Genomic DNA, 16,331 nt, shown 5'->3' with positions numbered 1-16,331 from the left:
AAAACTGGGGTGAGATATATATTTGAATCCAAACTACATCCAGTTCTTGGGTCCCTCAGGTCTGGTGCCACCGCCAAGTTGAGCACAGAGTTCTGCAGCTGCTGCTTCAGCCATATCTCTTTGGGTTCAGCTGTGCTGCTTAGTTCATTTATTATGTTAAACCTTAAGATCAGACAGTTCAGGACATTGAAATAAAACACAACCTGCAACAAATGTTGGATCTGTGACATAGTGCCCTGGGACACTTATCTATTGAGTCTAGAGGAATGGGAACCAATTATTACAGAAAGTTTTACAATATTTGCATGACTTTATCAAGCAATAAAAAAGGCATTCCTCAGACAAGAATGTAGGGCCTGATTCATTAAAGAAGTTAAGTAAAAAAAATTGAGTAAGTCTCCTGGACAAAAGCATGTTACAATGCAAGGGGTGCAAATTAGTTTTCTATTTTGCACATAACATGGTTTTGTCCAGGAGACTACTTACACTTTTTTCTACTCAACTTCCCTTAATCAGGGCCGTAGACCTTAACAAGGAAGGAGCACAAGAAACTAGTCTAGTTCTCTTTTAATAATAAAATATATGTACAATGTCCTTTTATAGACCTACAGGCTCATTTGCGGTCTTCCTTAACCGATCTCTCCACCATTTTGTTATTTTAATGTGTGTAGTGTAATATTTTTTATTTGGAAAGTGGTTTCCCAGTGCCTCTGTGAACAGTGGTTAGCGTTTGCATGCTGAATTGTCATAATGACCCAAAAAATTCAAGTAGGCCCCCTAGCTGTACACACTGTACGCGAGAGCTGGATGGCTCATGAAGTACATGAATTTAAGCATAAACATACAAGACATACTAACAGTATTGTTCACATGCCATAACAGCCAGTGCACCTACTTCATTTTATTAGATTGCTATTCTGCTGCAGCATAGCAACCCAGACAGCACCATACCATGGAAAATACGGAAAGGCACTACAAGTGACGACACAAACTGTAAATGCCTACAAATAAAAACACAGCTACATACATTAGGAAATGGCAAACAAAAATGTTGAATACCACAGAACACATGCCTCTTCAGGATAGTCATATTGTTCTCTACTTTAGCTTCTATTATCTGCACAGTTACATTGTAATGTCATCTAAAATTTTATTTCACCTATATCCCCTGACTAGCAAAACAGTGGAGGTCTCATGCTAAAGACCCATGCTAGCGCGCTTAAACTTCATTATTCAGAAGAAAAGGAAATTCCCACAGATCCGTGTCACTTTACAAGACAAGCTCATCTCTGAAGTCATGTACATGTGTCAGAAACTGACATATTACTATTTCAATTTGAGCTTCTCCTGGTTGTCAATGAAATGACAAGAGACATTGAAGAGTAGATTCCCAAAAGCAGCACAATGCTAGCAAACCTCTTTAAATATATTGCAGGCGTCACTGGGACCTTTAGTCTGTGCAATTCATGATCGGTGGTGGAAAGAAGGGGGGGTGTGAAGTGTATAAAATATCTTTCATTTTCTATCAGTTCCTAAAAGCAGAGTTGAAAGTATATGCTATATGCATATGCTCATTTTCAATATAGGCAGAAAACTAACACACACATACATTATATATATATATATATATATATATATATATATATATATATATATATATATATATATATATATATATATATATATATATATATATTTATACACACGCACACTGAAAATGTAATTTAATAGAGAAAACAAGGCAGCATTTTCACCATTACAATTCAGCAAAAAAAAATAAAAAAAATAATTGCTCAGCATTTACCATTTACATTTATTTAGAAACAAACAGGAAAGTTGAGAAAATGAGGAGTTAAATAGCAATCAAGAAAACAGATAACAGGTAAGCCAAATAAACAATATTAACATCTATACAGCACATAATATCTCTATGTTCCTGAAATAAACAGCAATACAACTTTTTGATAGAAACAAACGTAAAAAATTTGATAACAAACTAAGCTAGACTTTGAGAAAGGCAGACAACTGGTAATGTAATACTAGAGATGCGAAAAAAAAAAAAAAAAAAAGATACAAATAAAAAAAACACCTGTAGCTAAAGTACTACTGCTCCAAATAAATAGTTATTAGTTATATCTAAATCACATAACTGAAGTTGGTCTGCAGAGCATTAGGACTATTGAAATTTAAACCAACTAAACTTATCACAGTGACACCATAAACACTCTGATGGCCATTTTAAGCATTTATTGTTCATAAATGCCATCACCGTGTCTTAAACTTATGTGGTTCTTGGTGCAGGTTAAATCCTCTCAGCTGAAGAACAACAGGTCTCCCTTTAGATCACTTCTAATACTTTCTTCACCTTTGACTATCAGAGCTGCAGGCATCAAAATCCATTCACCACAGAACTGTCTAAAGAGACTGGACATGTCTGAGTCAACTGAGTGAATAGGTGCAATGGCTGTCCAATCACTTGGCCCCTCCTCCAGAAAAATAGCCAGGCAGCGATACGCAAAATAATACAACCTAGAGTAGCACTCTAGAATGAATTCACAACCTTCTGCTGGGCAGGGGTTAAGGGATTTTGCGTTTAAAATAACTCAGGTCAGCATACCCTTTTAACAGTCATTATAATACAGAAATTCAGTACAGGTAAAGCATTTGTGAACATTTAAACAAGGAAATTTTCATATATTGATTTCACTGCCCTCTTCAGGAGCCATAGACCCACAGGAACTTTTGACATAACGGCAGTTAATCTGCTGTGGCTGGAAAGTAACGAGAATTGCATGTTAAAACAGACAAAATATTAGGCCAAATCTTTTTTTAAAATATACATACACTAATATATATCTATCTATCACATATACATAAACTAATACATAAAACTCTGGCCTATCACCATCAGACTATAAATACACCTAGATGACAAATCATAGCCTATAAATTCAATAAAAGTACACATTTACCAAACAATAGTGTTGAATGTCTCAAAAAATTGCATCCTGCTCTGAACTTTTGGCTCAAAAAGGGTGGGCTGATTACTTGTTGGACGAAACAAAGTGTAAATTACTGTTTACCAAAAGCATCTCCATTTTGTGCAGGCAGACAGAAACTGCAATTTTTAGCATATATTGCGTGACCGTTCTGATAATTATGGATGATAGAGGTAAATCCTGATATTGCTGAGATGCTCCATAATTAATTTAGAGAGGCATACACATTAAAGGTACAGTAGGACATGGGTAAACTGCAGACTGGGAAGATAAATACAGTTTACAGACACTCAATAGACCGCAAAACCCACTTGGACTCTCCAATTACCCTGGAAGAGATGGATGCAGCCATAATGTCTTTCCCTGCTGGTAAGAAACCCGGGTAGATGGTCTCCATTATAAAATGCTTTGTGCTTATATAACTCTATGTAGCTAAGCTACTGGAAACTTTTAATGATCTATATGAATCTGGCACACTCAAATTTCTACGTTAGAAGCGTGAATACAGAAACCAGGTAAAGATCCTCTGCACCCTAATTCATATAGTCCTCTATCCTTACTATCAACAGATGTGAAAAGTCCAGGCTAAAATATTAGCCCTCAGGCTTAATAAAGTAATAGCTGAAGTAGCCCATCCGGAAAAAACATGGTTTATGCCCGGAAAGTCCACTTCCTTAAATCTCAGGCAGCTGTTCATCCTTTCACATAATAGACACAAATAACGCAGAAGTAGTTGTGGTCTCTAGACACCTCTCCAAATCGTTTGACTCAGTTGAGTAGAATTACTTGTGGGAAGAGATGGGCCAATTTAGTGTGGGCCCCTGGTATATAAAAAAAGGATTTTTGTACTTGCCGTAAAATCCCTCTCTCGTAGTCCATTGGGGGACACCGATACATTGGGTATAATAGTTGGTACCAGTAGTCCAGGCACTAAACAATTAAATCTGAGTGTAGTTCCACCCCTGCTATACCCCTCCCACAGGAAGGAACCTCCGTTTATGTAAAACAAAGCCCAAAGAAAAGCCATAAATAGGTTAACCAACACCACCACCACACAGGCAAACCAACAAGCACCCAGAGCAAGGGTGGGCGTGCTGTGTCCCCCAATGGACTGCGAGTAAAGGATTTTACGGCAAGTACAAAAATCCAAATTCTCTCATACGGCCTATTGGGGGACATTGTGATACATTGGGGACAACCAAAAATGCCCCTAAGGGAGGGACTGCTCCGACAACTGCACGCAAAACCTTACGGCTGTCACTCACCGGACTGTGAGTGCTTCTTCCCGTGTGTTTGGGAGCCGTGGCCGTCCACCATCCTGAGGGTCTGCGCATGCGCAGCCCTTTCAGGCCTTCGGTGCCTGTTCCTTTTGGTTGGTTGGCTGATCAGGCGGCGCTCCCTGTTTGGGGCACCTGGGTTCCGTGCCTCGTTGCCTGATCTTGGAGTCTCATTCCCCATGAGCCTCTGAAGGTGTTCCTGTGTTTCCTCGTGTATTCAGCGCTGCCGATTCCTGTGGTTTCCAGACCACTTCAACTCTCCCGTGGTTTCCAGATCACTTCAACCCTCCTGTGTTTCATCGTGACTGTTTAGCTGATTCCTATCCGCTGCCTCCGTGCACTACAGTCTCCAGATCACTTCAACCCTCCTGTGTTTCATCGTGACTGTTTAGCTGATTCCTATCCGCTGCCTCCGTGCACTACAGTCTCCAGATCACTTCAACCCTCCTGTGTTTCATCGTGACTGTTTAGCTGATTCCTATCCGCTGCCTCCGTGCACTACAGTCTCCAGACCACTTCAACTCTCCTGTGGTTTCCAGATCATTTCAACCCTCCTGTGTTTCATCGTGACTGTTTAGCTGATTCCTATCCGCTGCCTCCGTGCACTACAGTCTTCAGCTCACCTCAACTCTCCTGTGTTTCCTCGAGACTGCAACAGCTGATTCCTATCCGCTGCTCTCCGTGCTCAACTGTTCCAGCTCAGCTCAACTCTCCCGTGTTTCATCGTGACTGTTTAGCTGATTCCTATCCGCTGCCTCCGTGCACTACAGTCTTCAGCTCACCTCAACTCTCCTGTGTTTCATCGTGACTGTTTAGCTGATTCCTATCCGCTGCCTCCGTGCACTACAGTCTTCAGCTCACTTCAACCCTCCTGTGTTTCATCAAGACTGTTTAGCTGATTACTATCCGCTGCCTCCGTGCACTACAGTCTTCAGCTCACTTCAACCCTCCTGTGTTTCATCGTGACTGTTTAGCTGATTCCTATCCGCTGCCTCCGTGCACTACAGTCTTCAGCTCACCTCAACTCTCCTGTGTTTCCTCGAGACTGCAACAGCTGATTCCTATCCGCTGCTCTCCGTGCTCAACTGTTCCAGCTCAGCTCTACTCTCCCGTGTTTCATCGTGACTGCACCTGCTGATTTCTATGCGCTACCTCCGTGTACCTGCAGAGTCCTGCTGGCTGCTACTCCTCAGTTCTACTTGTGTCTGCAGCAGCTGATCCGCTCTCCGTGCTTCTCAGTGTTCCTGCTGGTGTCTACTCGCCAGACTGCATCGGATCTACGCCTCGCTGCTTTCATCTCGGCTAGACCATCGCTACTCTTCAGGGTCCTTCAGGAGTCCAGTTCTACATACTACTGCTTCCTGAGTATTTGTTGCTTTCCCTGCTAGTCTACCTACCTGTGCGCTGCACCTACTTGATTACCGCTTCACCCTCCAGGGACTTCGCATCCTGCCGGCCTCCAACCGTTCAGGTATTTCTGCACTCCTGTCTGACAGCCTGCTCCTGAACCACGGTATGCATACTTCTCATTGACTGTGCTGGTGTATTGCATATCTTGCTGGACTGAGTTGTTCTCCTCTGGAGTTTACTATCCGCTGAGACTATTGCCATCATTGACTGTGTTATCTTTTGCCCGGATAGTTTCTGTGACTTTGTATTATTGCAGTGCTGTTCAGTCATTACTATATTGTGCATGTCATTGTGGATCAAGTTCAAGGTGTCCGTGTATCCTCTGTATTGCAGTCTCTCCCTGTGCTCCTCCTCACATATATATTCAGTGGTACAACTTGCTAGAGGCAGACCACTGATTCCTGTTTCCTGTGTCACCTGTTCCAGTATCCTCTCACATAGCAGTGGTACAACTTGCTAACGCAGACCACTGACTCCCCGGATACCTCCACTTGGATTCCATTCCTTCACCCAGACAGCGGTAATACTTGCTAAACGCAGACCGCTGACTCTCATCACCTCCTCGTTGCTGTTGGACATTCCTCCTCACTATAGCAGTGGTACAACTTGCTACCGCAGACCACTGACTACCCTCACGTTCCTTTGTCCATTCAGTTCCTCGTGTACTTCTACATATATATTACCAGTGCTGCTAGTCATAGACTTTCACGAGCATCTCTATCATCTGCTGTCTCCTGTTCCGTGATCACCCCGCTACCAGAGTACCATATTACCATCTATACTGCTCTGGTAAGCCCATCACCTGGTGATCCCTGGGTAAAGACTCCTAGTGCCCGTGACAACGGCCAAATCTGGCAACCTGTAGAATTTCACAAAGATGTGGACAGACGACCACGTAGCCGCCCGGCACAACCACAGAGACTATGACGTGCGCCCAGGCAGCACAGACAGCCTTGGAGGTATAAGCTGACCTTGTGGAAGCCAATTTGATGGTGTAAGTGATCCAGCTAGCTAAAGACAACTTTGATGCCCACAAACACAGTTGGTCTGCCTCCAATAGCTATAGTAGTTGGCAGCAGACGACGGCTTCCTGGCTTTGATCTTAGCTTTCACTACTTCTGTAGAAAAGCCTTTTGCCTCCAGAAGCATGATCTGAATAGCCACGCCTTCCAAAACCAGCCGGCCTAATGACTGGCCGCGAATATTTCCCTGTATGAGCAAGTCTGGTCGAAGAGGCAGTCTGAACGGAGGTTTTACTGCCATTCCTAGAAGATCTGAGAACCAGGCTTGTTGCGCCAGTCCAGACTCACCAGAATGGCTGTCACCCGTTCCCTTTGCAGCTTCTTGAGAACCTTCGGTAGCATGGGAAGGGGAGGAAATAACTAGACTAGGTGAAACCACAAGTGAATCACCATGGCGTCTATAAATCCTGCTGGGGGATCTTTGGATTTTGCGCAGAATAGGGTAACTTTGAAGTTCAACCCTTACGCCATCAGATCTACTTCTGGACAACTCCATCCTTGGACTAGGAGATCGAAGTTCTCCTGATGTAGGGACCATTCTCCTGGATGGACCTTGTTGCGGCTTAGATGATTGGCCTCCCAGTTGTCTACTACGGGAATGAAGATTGCTGAGATCATTGATGCAACGCTCTGCCCACAACATTAACCTGGTTGCTTCCTTCATGGCCCTGGTACTGCAAGTGCCGCTTTTTACAATTTAGATACGTGACTGCCGCTGCATTGCCCGACTGAACTCGGACCGGCTTTTCCAGCAGAGCTTGAAGTAGCACATTGTAAATTGCTCACAACTCCAGCACATTGATGGAAAGATGACTCCAGCGGGTCCTTAGATCTGATAGTCAACACGAATCCTCCCCATCCTCACAAACTGGTGTCTGTGGTGACATTGTCCACTCCCATATCTGGAAAGATCGGTCCTTAGAGAGATGTTACATGAGGAGCCACCATATAAGGAACAGGCGGACCTAAGATGATAGTCTGATAGTCTGTCAGTCCAGGTGGAATCCTGTCCATTTGCGCAGGGTCTCCCACTGGAGACCCTGCACAAATGGGTACTGTCTCAAAGACAGATGCCAAAGCTTCATGCTTTGTAACAAGGATACTTGTTGCCTGCTCAAGAGGTCCCTGGTTGTGGATTAATCTGAATTAATCTTGTCCTCTGGGAAGAACACTGACACCAGGTGTCGAAATACAGACCTAGAAATCGCATTTTCTGCGCTGGGAATAGAAAGGACATTGGCGGGCTGATTATTTAACCATACGCCTCCAAGGAGGATATGGTTATCTGAATGTGCTGGGACAGGGTCTGGGAGGATGAAGCTTTCAGGAGAAGATCGTCCAGATATGGAATTACCACGATACCCTGGGAGCGGAGAAGGGCTGCCCTCACTGCGGTGAAAATCCTTGTGGCGGTAGCCAGACCAAAGGCTAATGCACTAAACTGGTAATGGTGGTCCCTTACTTCAAAGCACAGTCGGCACTGATAACCCTGCCATATGGGGGACATGAACATAGGGATCTTGTATGTCCAGAGCAACCCTGAATTCTCCCAGGTCCATGGTCGCATGACCGACCGGAGAGTCTTTAAATTGAGACTTGGTCTGCAGAAATGGAGCAGGACTATTACCAAGCCGAGAGTGACAATCCAACTGAACCAGGAGTCGGGGGATGATTCAACCCACTTGTCCTGAAATATAAGACATGCATGCTCCCCCAACATTCCTGCAAATGGGGAAAGACATTCAACTCAGTCGGCTTAAGTTTTTCTTGTCTTGAACGCCCCCAGGCCTCGACGGAACCCACTCTGTGAGAGAGCAGACTGACATGACAGGAGATCCTCTAGATCTGCTGAAGGGGCAAAAAGGACCAAAACCTAGGATGTTTTGGATTGGTCTGAGTAAATGGCAATAAGATGGTTTTTGGCTCTAGTCTGAGCTGGTCCCACCGTGCTCAGATTAGGGAATACTGTCAAAGGGCACTGCTTCCAGAGTGAACTTGGAAACCACGTCCACAGACCAAGAGTGAAGCCACAAGGAGCACCTGGCTACTATAATTAGCATGTAACATAGTATCCCATGATGCCTGACCCAGGAAATCAGAAGCCTTTCTGATGTGACCTGTAATAGCCCAAAGACACAGCTGTGGGTCAACCATCACATAAACCTTTGTCTAGTTGTTCTGCCCAGGCCTCAATAGCCTTATTTACCCAGGCTGCAGACATACCCAGCCTGAAAATACTGACAGCAGCTCCCATAAGCAGAACGCAGCAAGAAATCCCATTCTTGTCAGTGCTATCGGGGGGATGGAGGACAATAAATGAGCTATGTCATCTGCCTTTTAATAGCGAGAAACCAGCTGTGCGTGATGTCTCTGGGTTTGTAAATCCTGAAGGTTGTGAACCCCCAACACCAAATCAGCCAAGTCCTAGAGGATTGAGGATTCTTCCACGCTACCAGACTCCTCCCCAGATTCTCTGGAAATTTTGCCCTCTTCCTCAGATGAGGGGTCAGAAGTGGAGTCTAGTATCCTGTAGACCTGACCTTTGTGTGTTGTTCTGTGTGATGCATGTAGCATGCGTTCCAGTGAGGAAGAGGCATTAGCCAATCCCTGGGCTGACTTCGCAAGGGATTGCGCTAAGGTGGATTTCACATGAGACACACCCGAGACTGGTGTGACCCTTTCTGAATTTGACAGGTGTGATGTGGAAGTAGAATGGAAGATTCACCTACCTCACGGTAACACATTACCCACATGAGATCTGCTATGGAAGATGTCCAAGGACGCAGCCACAGAAGTGTGAGGGGACTCTAGGATCTCCTCTTCTTCTCTTGTAAACTGGCTGCTCCCACGCTGTTAAACAGATACATGTCCGTTCTGTGCCCTCCTGTGTGAGAAGCAGCGACAGCTGTGCTCTCCGACTAAACGGAGATCTGCCTGTGGCTGCTTCTGGCCCCCCTGATATCTGGCAACGGTCGTTGCCTAGGTGGGAGGGGGACAAAACAGCAGAACCTGTCTGCGTGCTGCAGTCACAGCTGTCAGTGCTTACAGCTTACTGCCGATTAGCTGCCCATAGATTATTAAATGTCTGGCCATGCTGGGGGCTAATAGCGCTGTTAAAGCTACTCACCCCGTCTCAGGGACCTGGGGCAGAGAAAGGCCGCAGGCTATCCACCCCCTTCCCGGGAGGCATTCTTGAGCCCAGCAAGGTTTCCCCCCCCCCTAAATAAAAATTAAATTAAATAAAATAATTGGGAAAAAAAAAAAAAGGAAAAGAAAAGAATAATCTCCAGGACGAGAGTCCTGGAAAACATGCCCAACTATTTAGGGCATTAATACTAAACTGAGGCTCTTTCCTGTTGGAGGATATAGCAGTGGTAGAGCTACACTCACAGATTTAACCGTTTAGTGCCTGGACTGTCTGTACCACCTACTTTACTTAATGTATCGCAGTGTCCCCCCCAATGGACTACGAGAGAGGGATTTTACGGCAAGTCCAGAAATCCTTTTTTTCTTATATACCAGGGGCCCACACTAAATTGGCCCATCTCTTCCCACAAGTAATTCTACTCAACTGAGTCAAACGATGTAGAGGTGTCTAGAGACCACAACTACTTCTGCGTTATTTGTGTCTATCATGTAAAAGGATGAACAGCTGCCTGAGATTTAAGGAAGTCGACTTTTCGGGTATAAACCCTTTTTGGTACGGATGGACTACTTCAGCTATTACTTTATTAAGCCTGAGGGCTAATATTTTAGCCTGGACTTTTCACATCTGTTGACACCAACACTAACCCTGCAGGGAGTGTAGGTAACGAATGGATATATATCACACTAACTCACATTAGGCAAAGGCACTAGGTAGGTTAGTTCACTATTCCCCACTTAGTTTGCGCTGGCTATAGAGCCCCTTGCATGTATGATTAGGAACAATTTGAATTTAAAAGATCTTGCAACACCGCAAAGAAAGGATAAAGTGGCCATCTATGCAGATGATATGGTACTGTTTTTTTCAGATGCAAATGGCTCCATAGAAAACGTGCTACAGGTGGTGAACGAATTTGGATGCTCTTCAGGGCTTACTAAATGAATTAAGACAAGTCTAGTATTTTACGTTGGGGTGGGACTTCCACTGAAATGGACACCCCTCCAGTTTAAATATCTGGGCATATGGATCACTCACAATACATTTGACTATGAACAGATAAGAAAATCAATTGGAGGTTGTATATTTATTTAAGTCTATAATCAATACATGGCAAAAGCTACCTTTCTCGGTGTCCAGGAGAATAAAATTAATTAAGATGAAGATACAACCCAAGGTCTTCTATATAATCCAAAAAGTGCCTTTTTTTATCTCGGCCTTTATTTTTCATGGGATTGATCAATCTCTCATTTCTTTGGTGTGGGGAGGAAAGAGCTAAAAGTAAAATTAAGCTGCCTATTGTTATGATCTGCCCTGTTTCTTTGTGTGCATTTTGCCCTGTGTTATTATTTGCCTAGTTTCCCTGTGTGCATATTACCCTGCTGTTATGATCTGCATTGTATCGTTGTGTGCATTTTGCCCTGTGTTATTATTTGACTAGTTTCCCTGTGTGCATATTACCCTGCAGTGCCTGTGATTCTCCTGGGGTACTGCTGTTCAGCCTTTCCGGTCAAGGGTTAACTTGCACTGCTAGTTAATCACTCCACACCTGTCTGTGGCCTATATGTGCCTGCTGATTCCTGTATCCTTTGCTGGTCATTGAAGTTTTCTTGCCTGTTCATGTGATGTTCCTAGCCTGTTCATGTGTCTCTCTGTTCCTGGATTACCTGCATGTTTCTGGCTGCTACTACAAACTGGTTTCAGTTAAGTCATCTGCTGCATTTCTTTATTATTAACTGCTTGTTTGCCAAGATCTGGAAATCCATTGTTCCATTCAGCCTGAACTGTTACTGTTTATTTTTGCCTTACCTGGACTTTACTTTACTGCAATAAACAGTTTAAACGTTTATATCACGTGTCTGGCTCCATGGCTGTAATTAAGGAAGTGGTTTTGAACAGAACCCTAACACCTATACAGGTCTAGAAATTCCAGGGGTCTCACTCTCCCCAATCTTAGGCTCTACTATAATTACTATTACTTTGAAACCCCAGCATTTGAGGTGGGCCAGTTGTAGATACGAATTTTCATGATCTACATTGGGAATCGGTGGGATAAATGCATAGTAGCCTTACCCCGTTACAGGATTTATTGGCAGCTACAGTTGATAAATGTGTAGTCCCGTTGATAGTACGGAATGTGAAAATATGGATTCCTACAAATATAATGACAAGTGGAGAAAGTTTAGATCCTTGCACTCCTTTATGGGGTAAAAATAAACCCAAAGAATTGAGGTCTGTGGGAGAAAAATCTCTCTGGTCCTAGGAGGAAATGACCGCTCTAGGACAACTATATGCAGCTGGTACCTTAAAATCCTTTGAACAATTAAGAGAGGAATTCGAAATACCCAGAAACATGTTTTTCTCCTACCTTCAACTTAGACATGCTTTGCTGCCACAGTTTGAAAACGGGATCCCAAACCTCTTGAAAGTCCCAATTAAAAAGCTACTTTAACCTCAGAAGACTCACATCATTCATGTACTCCTATCGACTAAGTGAATCAAATACCAGTGATCTAGTACAGTTAAGAAGGAAATGGGAGTCAGATTTTGGCCCTTTTGATGCAAAGACTGGGGGATTATCCTGAGTAGGCCATACCATTCCACTGCAATGTTAACATTTCAGCAAATAAAACTGTATATTTTAAATAGGACATATCTTACTTCCATTAGATTCTCGAAATTTGACCGTAAAACCACTTCCTCAAAGTGTGCCACAAGGTCTGGGACCGTTTGGCATCTACTTTAGGACAGCCCAAAAATTAAAAACTTTTCGCTTAAAGTTATCAGCGGCATCAATAAAACTAGTGTTTCAATACCGTTACATTCTTTGGCTACATGCATTTTTGGGTTGCACTTAATGCGACAACAATCTATAATGAATTTATTTATGATAGCCAAGGTTTGGATAGCTAGGTTATGGTTGGCACCCAGCAGTCTGAAAATTCAAATCTGAACTTAGCAGGTCAATGAAATAATACGACACAGGAGATTTGTATACACTAGCAGAAAGGCCTTGCCAAAATGTAAAAGCATCTGGAGAAGATGGACTGACTCTCCTTATGCTTTAGATTGTATGAGGAGATTAAGTGTGGTTGACTGACCACGTGGGTGGCTATGGCACATGACATTTGATAAAAGACATTATTAACTATATGTTCTATTTGCACGTTTGTGAGGTTGTATGCTCTATGACTTATAATTTGCACACCTAGGGCCTGATTCATTAAGGATCTTAAATGAAGAGGATTCTTATTTCAGTCTCCTGGACAAAACCATGTTACATTGCAAGGGGTGCAAATGAGTGTTCTGTTTTGCACATATGTTAAATACTGCCTGTTTTTTCATGTAGCACACAAATACTTGATAGCTTATTTGTACACTGAAATTTAAAGTTCATATGTGTGTACGACATAAAAAAAACAGTCAGTATTTAACTTATGTGCAAAACAGAACACTCATTTGCACCCCTTGCAATGTAACATGGTTTTGTCCAGGAGACTGAAATAAGAATCCTCTTCATTTAAGATCCTTAATGAATCAGGACCCTAGTGCTGAAAATACTTGTACTGTGTAGTATGCAATGATAGTTTGAAGTTGTACTTTGTTTAATTTCAAAGCCAGCTAACAGGCTGTAATGTTTTATACTAAAAAACAACAATAAAAATACAATACTACAAGAAAAAAAGTTTACTAACTGCATGCCAAAACATATAGTTGTACTTACTCAATATTACCAATACGATTAAGAACTGTAAAAGCCAAAGGTACTGTTGGATAAGATTCTGAAAAATGTACTGTCAGCTCAAATTTTACAAACGCTGCCAAGCTTGAAAATAGTAACCTCACTCTACGAATAGAAAAAAATAAATAAATTAGAATTATAAATACACCACAGTGCTAATGAGGGTTTCCAGTTCAGAGGACTAGTAAAAGTTGAAGCACTGCACTAAGAAAAAAACCACTGCTTTTTTTTTTCTTTCCGGTCATTTCTTTATATTAATATTGTGTATTTTCTATGGCCTCGGTCAAGGCACACAAATGATCTATGTATACAGGTGTACACAATTCAGGTTAGATAGCAGAGCTGTCTCATAACCAAAGGTTTTAAAAAAAAAAAAAAACACACACACACTCAGCTCTGAGAAGGATAAAAAGCACAAAAGGAATCTATAAAGCAAATGCAATGTATTTAGACACAAAAGGAATCTATAAAGCAAATGCAATGTATTTAGACAAAGGCAACATGAGGGAATATATAATCCAATAATATAATCTAAACAGGGGAAACCACCCTTAAGAATTTGGGAGTAAACTCTGACATTGCTCACTGGATGCACTGAGGGGAAACAACAAAAATACTAGTTACATTATCAAGTATATCTATAATATATGCTAACACTTTTCTTTAGGTTATATTGTGCGCTCTTATATAATCAGACACTGATGTTACTGTCACATTTCTGGATTCCAACAGGAATTAAATCAAATTGTTGCAGAAATATCACTTACTGCTTGTTCTGTACTTGTGTCAGCACTAGATTATATTTTGCTCCCCATTTAGTTAGGTATTGAACTTCTTCTCCAAGTAATCTACATCTGCTTACCACCAGGGACACCTCAAAAAGCAACTGCAAAGCAGAAAGTGCAGGTTTCATTACAATTTTAAAGCAATGAACCAATGCATTTGCTTACTAACATCATTAAAATAAATAAATCTATTTTTATGTTATCACATGCAATACTGAATTGTCAATCAATAAACTGAAACAAACTGTAAAGCTAACGTTACACAAGCATTTTGTGTAACAGCACTTTTATTACACGCTATATTTGCCTGCATAGATTAAGTAATGCAAGTGCTGAATTCCTGTCACATAAGCACCAACATTCTACAAGTCATCAAAAAACAAAATACAAATAATGTAATATTTACCCCTTAGCTTCAAGAAATGTGTTACCTGTGGCATATCGTTTTGTGTTTTACAGGTCTCATGAAAGTTTCTGTTTTTTTCGATAAACTGAGAAATTAATCTATGCACTAGAAGGGTAGAAGGAGGTGCAAGTTCTTCTGCAAAACCATCAAAAAGCGACGTTACATAGAGCTTTCATACACAATTGTCAATATATCTAAGCATCTCTCAAATTAACATAATTCTGTACATTGCATATCAAATATGACTTTAAATTGGTTAAGTTTGTATAAAAAGAAAATGCATTTTCATTGTTTAGTCAGCTTGAATATATATTTTATGTGTAGCATTTCTTGACATTAGACCATCAAAAACAATTTTATTTGCTTTATTTTTTATGTTCTTTTTTGTTTTAACAAGACAAAAAAAAACAAACAAGCAAAAAAGAAAAAGAAAAACCAAACTCACCACAAGAAATTTATAGATATGAGTTCATAGATGTTGGAATATATAAAGATATTAACAGTATGTGCACGGAATAGGGAACCCTGTAAACCCCCTCCCCCTTCCTATAATTGTATATTAATCAGAATCAACAATGTCTAGAAGAATACCAACTGAACCACATTTTACAATACTTTGATTCAGCCTTTCTACATGTATACATATATCTTTCATGTTGGACAGTGGCATTAACAAGCACTTTCCACTTATAAAACTCTAATGGGCCGGAGCAAGCCAGGCCTGTGCTATCACCACTTTAGCTAACGTCATAAGATTAAAGATATACCTAGCTATATACACTTGTTTGTATTATTTTCTAGAAAGATACCATAAAGGCACAATTTATTGCCCATAGAAGTGGCCATAGGAACAGTTTTAAAAACACACTCCCATACCTCAGACCAAAATCTGTTTACTACTGGGCATTCCCACAACAGATGCCAAAAATCGGCCGCCGGGGAACAACATTTAGGACAGATGAACTACTACTCTTACCCATCTGATACAATTCAATGGGAGTAGGATATACTCTATGTAATATATATAAATGAATATGTTGGTAGCCAAGGCAAGACGTAGCACTATAAAGACTTTTAAGCATATAACACGATTCCACATCCAGAAGAGCCCAAATCTACTTCCCATTTAGATCTCAGTTTATCTAAACCATCAGGGTCAACTGAGTTAAGATTTGAGTATAGTACCAATATAGTATTTTGTGTGCCCACCGTACGTTGGAGGAGATGGTCGAAGCAACGGGGGAGAAGAAATAAATTGGAAGTCAAGTGCATGTCTTAATTGTAGATGGCAATTGTGACGATTATGTAGTATATCGAATGACTGATATTTATTTTCTGCTGAATTCATGTATGACAATGTATATTGTATGCAATCTTGTAATGTAATCTCAACGTGTGCTTTGCTAGATGACATGTGTTTTAACTTATGCAAGTGTCATTAAACTGTTGAAAATAACCAGACCAGGGAGAGATGGGATCGTGGAGGAGTTTGAAGCCCCAAAGTTGTAAACCATCCAGCCAAGCTGAACGAGCAAAGGTGGGAAATCC

At 41.6% G+C, this 16,331-nt stretch overlaps 1 protein-coding gene across 1 annotated transcript; it reads right to left on the bottom strand.

The window, feature by feature from the left end:
• Positions 1 to 1,885: 1,885 nt before the first annotated feature.
• LOC142134196 (outer kinetochore KNL1 complex subunit KNL1-like) lies at positions 1,886 to 14,933 on the bottom strand. The gene is made up of 4 exons (XM_075194524.1): positions 14,809 to 14,933; positions 14,360 to 14,478; positions 13,575 to 13,697; positions 1,886 to 2,771 (listed from the first exon to the last, which is right to left on the bottom strand). Exons 1-4 carry the CDS (start codon positions 14,815 to 14,817, stop codon positions 2,675 to 2,677), a joined length of 348 nt encoding a protein of 115 aa, XP_075050625.1. The 5' UTR covers positions 14,818 to 14,933; the 3' UTR covers positions 1,886 to 2,674.
• Between the last annotated feature and the right edge of the window lie 1,398 nt (positions 14,934 to 16,331).

Source organism: Mixophyes fleayi, unplaced genomic scaffold (genome assembly GCF_038048845.1).
Source record: "Mixophyes fleayi isolate aMixFle1 unplaced genomic scaffold, aMixFle1.hap1 Scaffold_418, whole genome shotgun sequence".
NCBI classification, from domain to species: Eukaryota; Metazoa; Chordata; class Amphibia; order Anura; family Limnodynastidae; genus Mixophyes; species Mixophyes fleayi.
The sequence above is the reverse complement of the archived record's forward strand: the minus strand, read 5'-3'. Positions and strand labels throughout refer to the sequence as shown.

Coding starts and splice junctions, on each gene's coding strand:
- LOC142134196 (XM_075194524.1), bottom strand. Junction 13,698..14,359: donor ACACAAGTACAGAACAAGCA/GTAAGTGATATT, acceptor TTCTATTCGTAG/AGTGAGGTTACTATTTTCAA. Junction 2,772..13,574: donor AATCGTATTGGTAATATTGA/GTAAGTACAACT, acceptor GTTACTTTCCAG/CCACAGCAGATTAACTGCCG.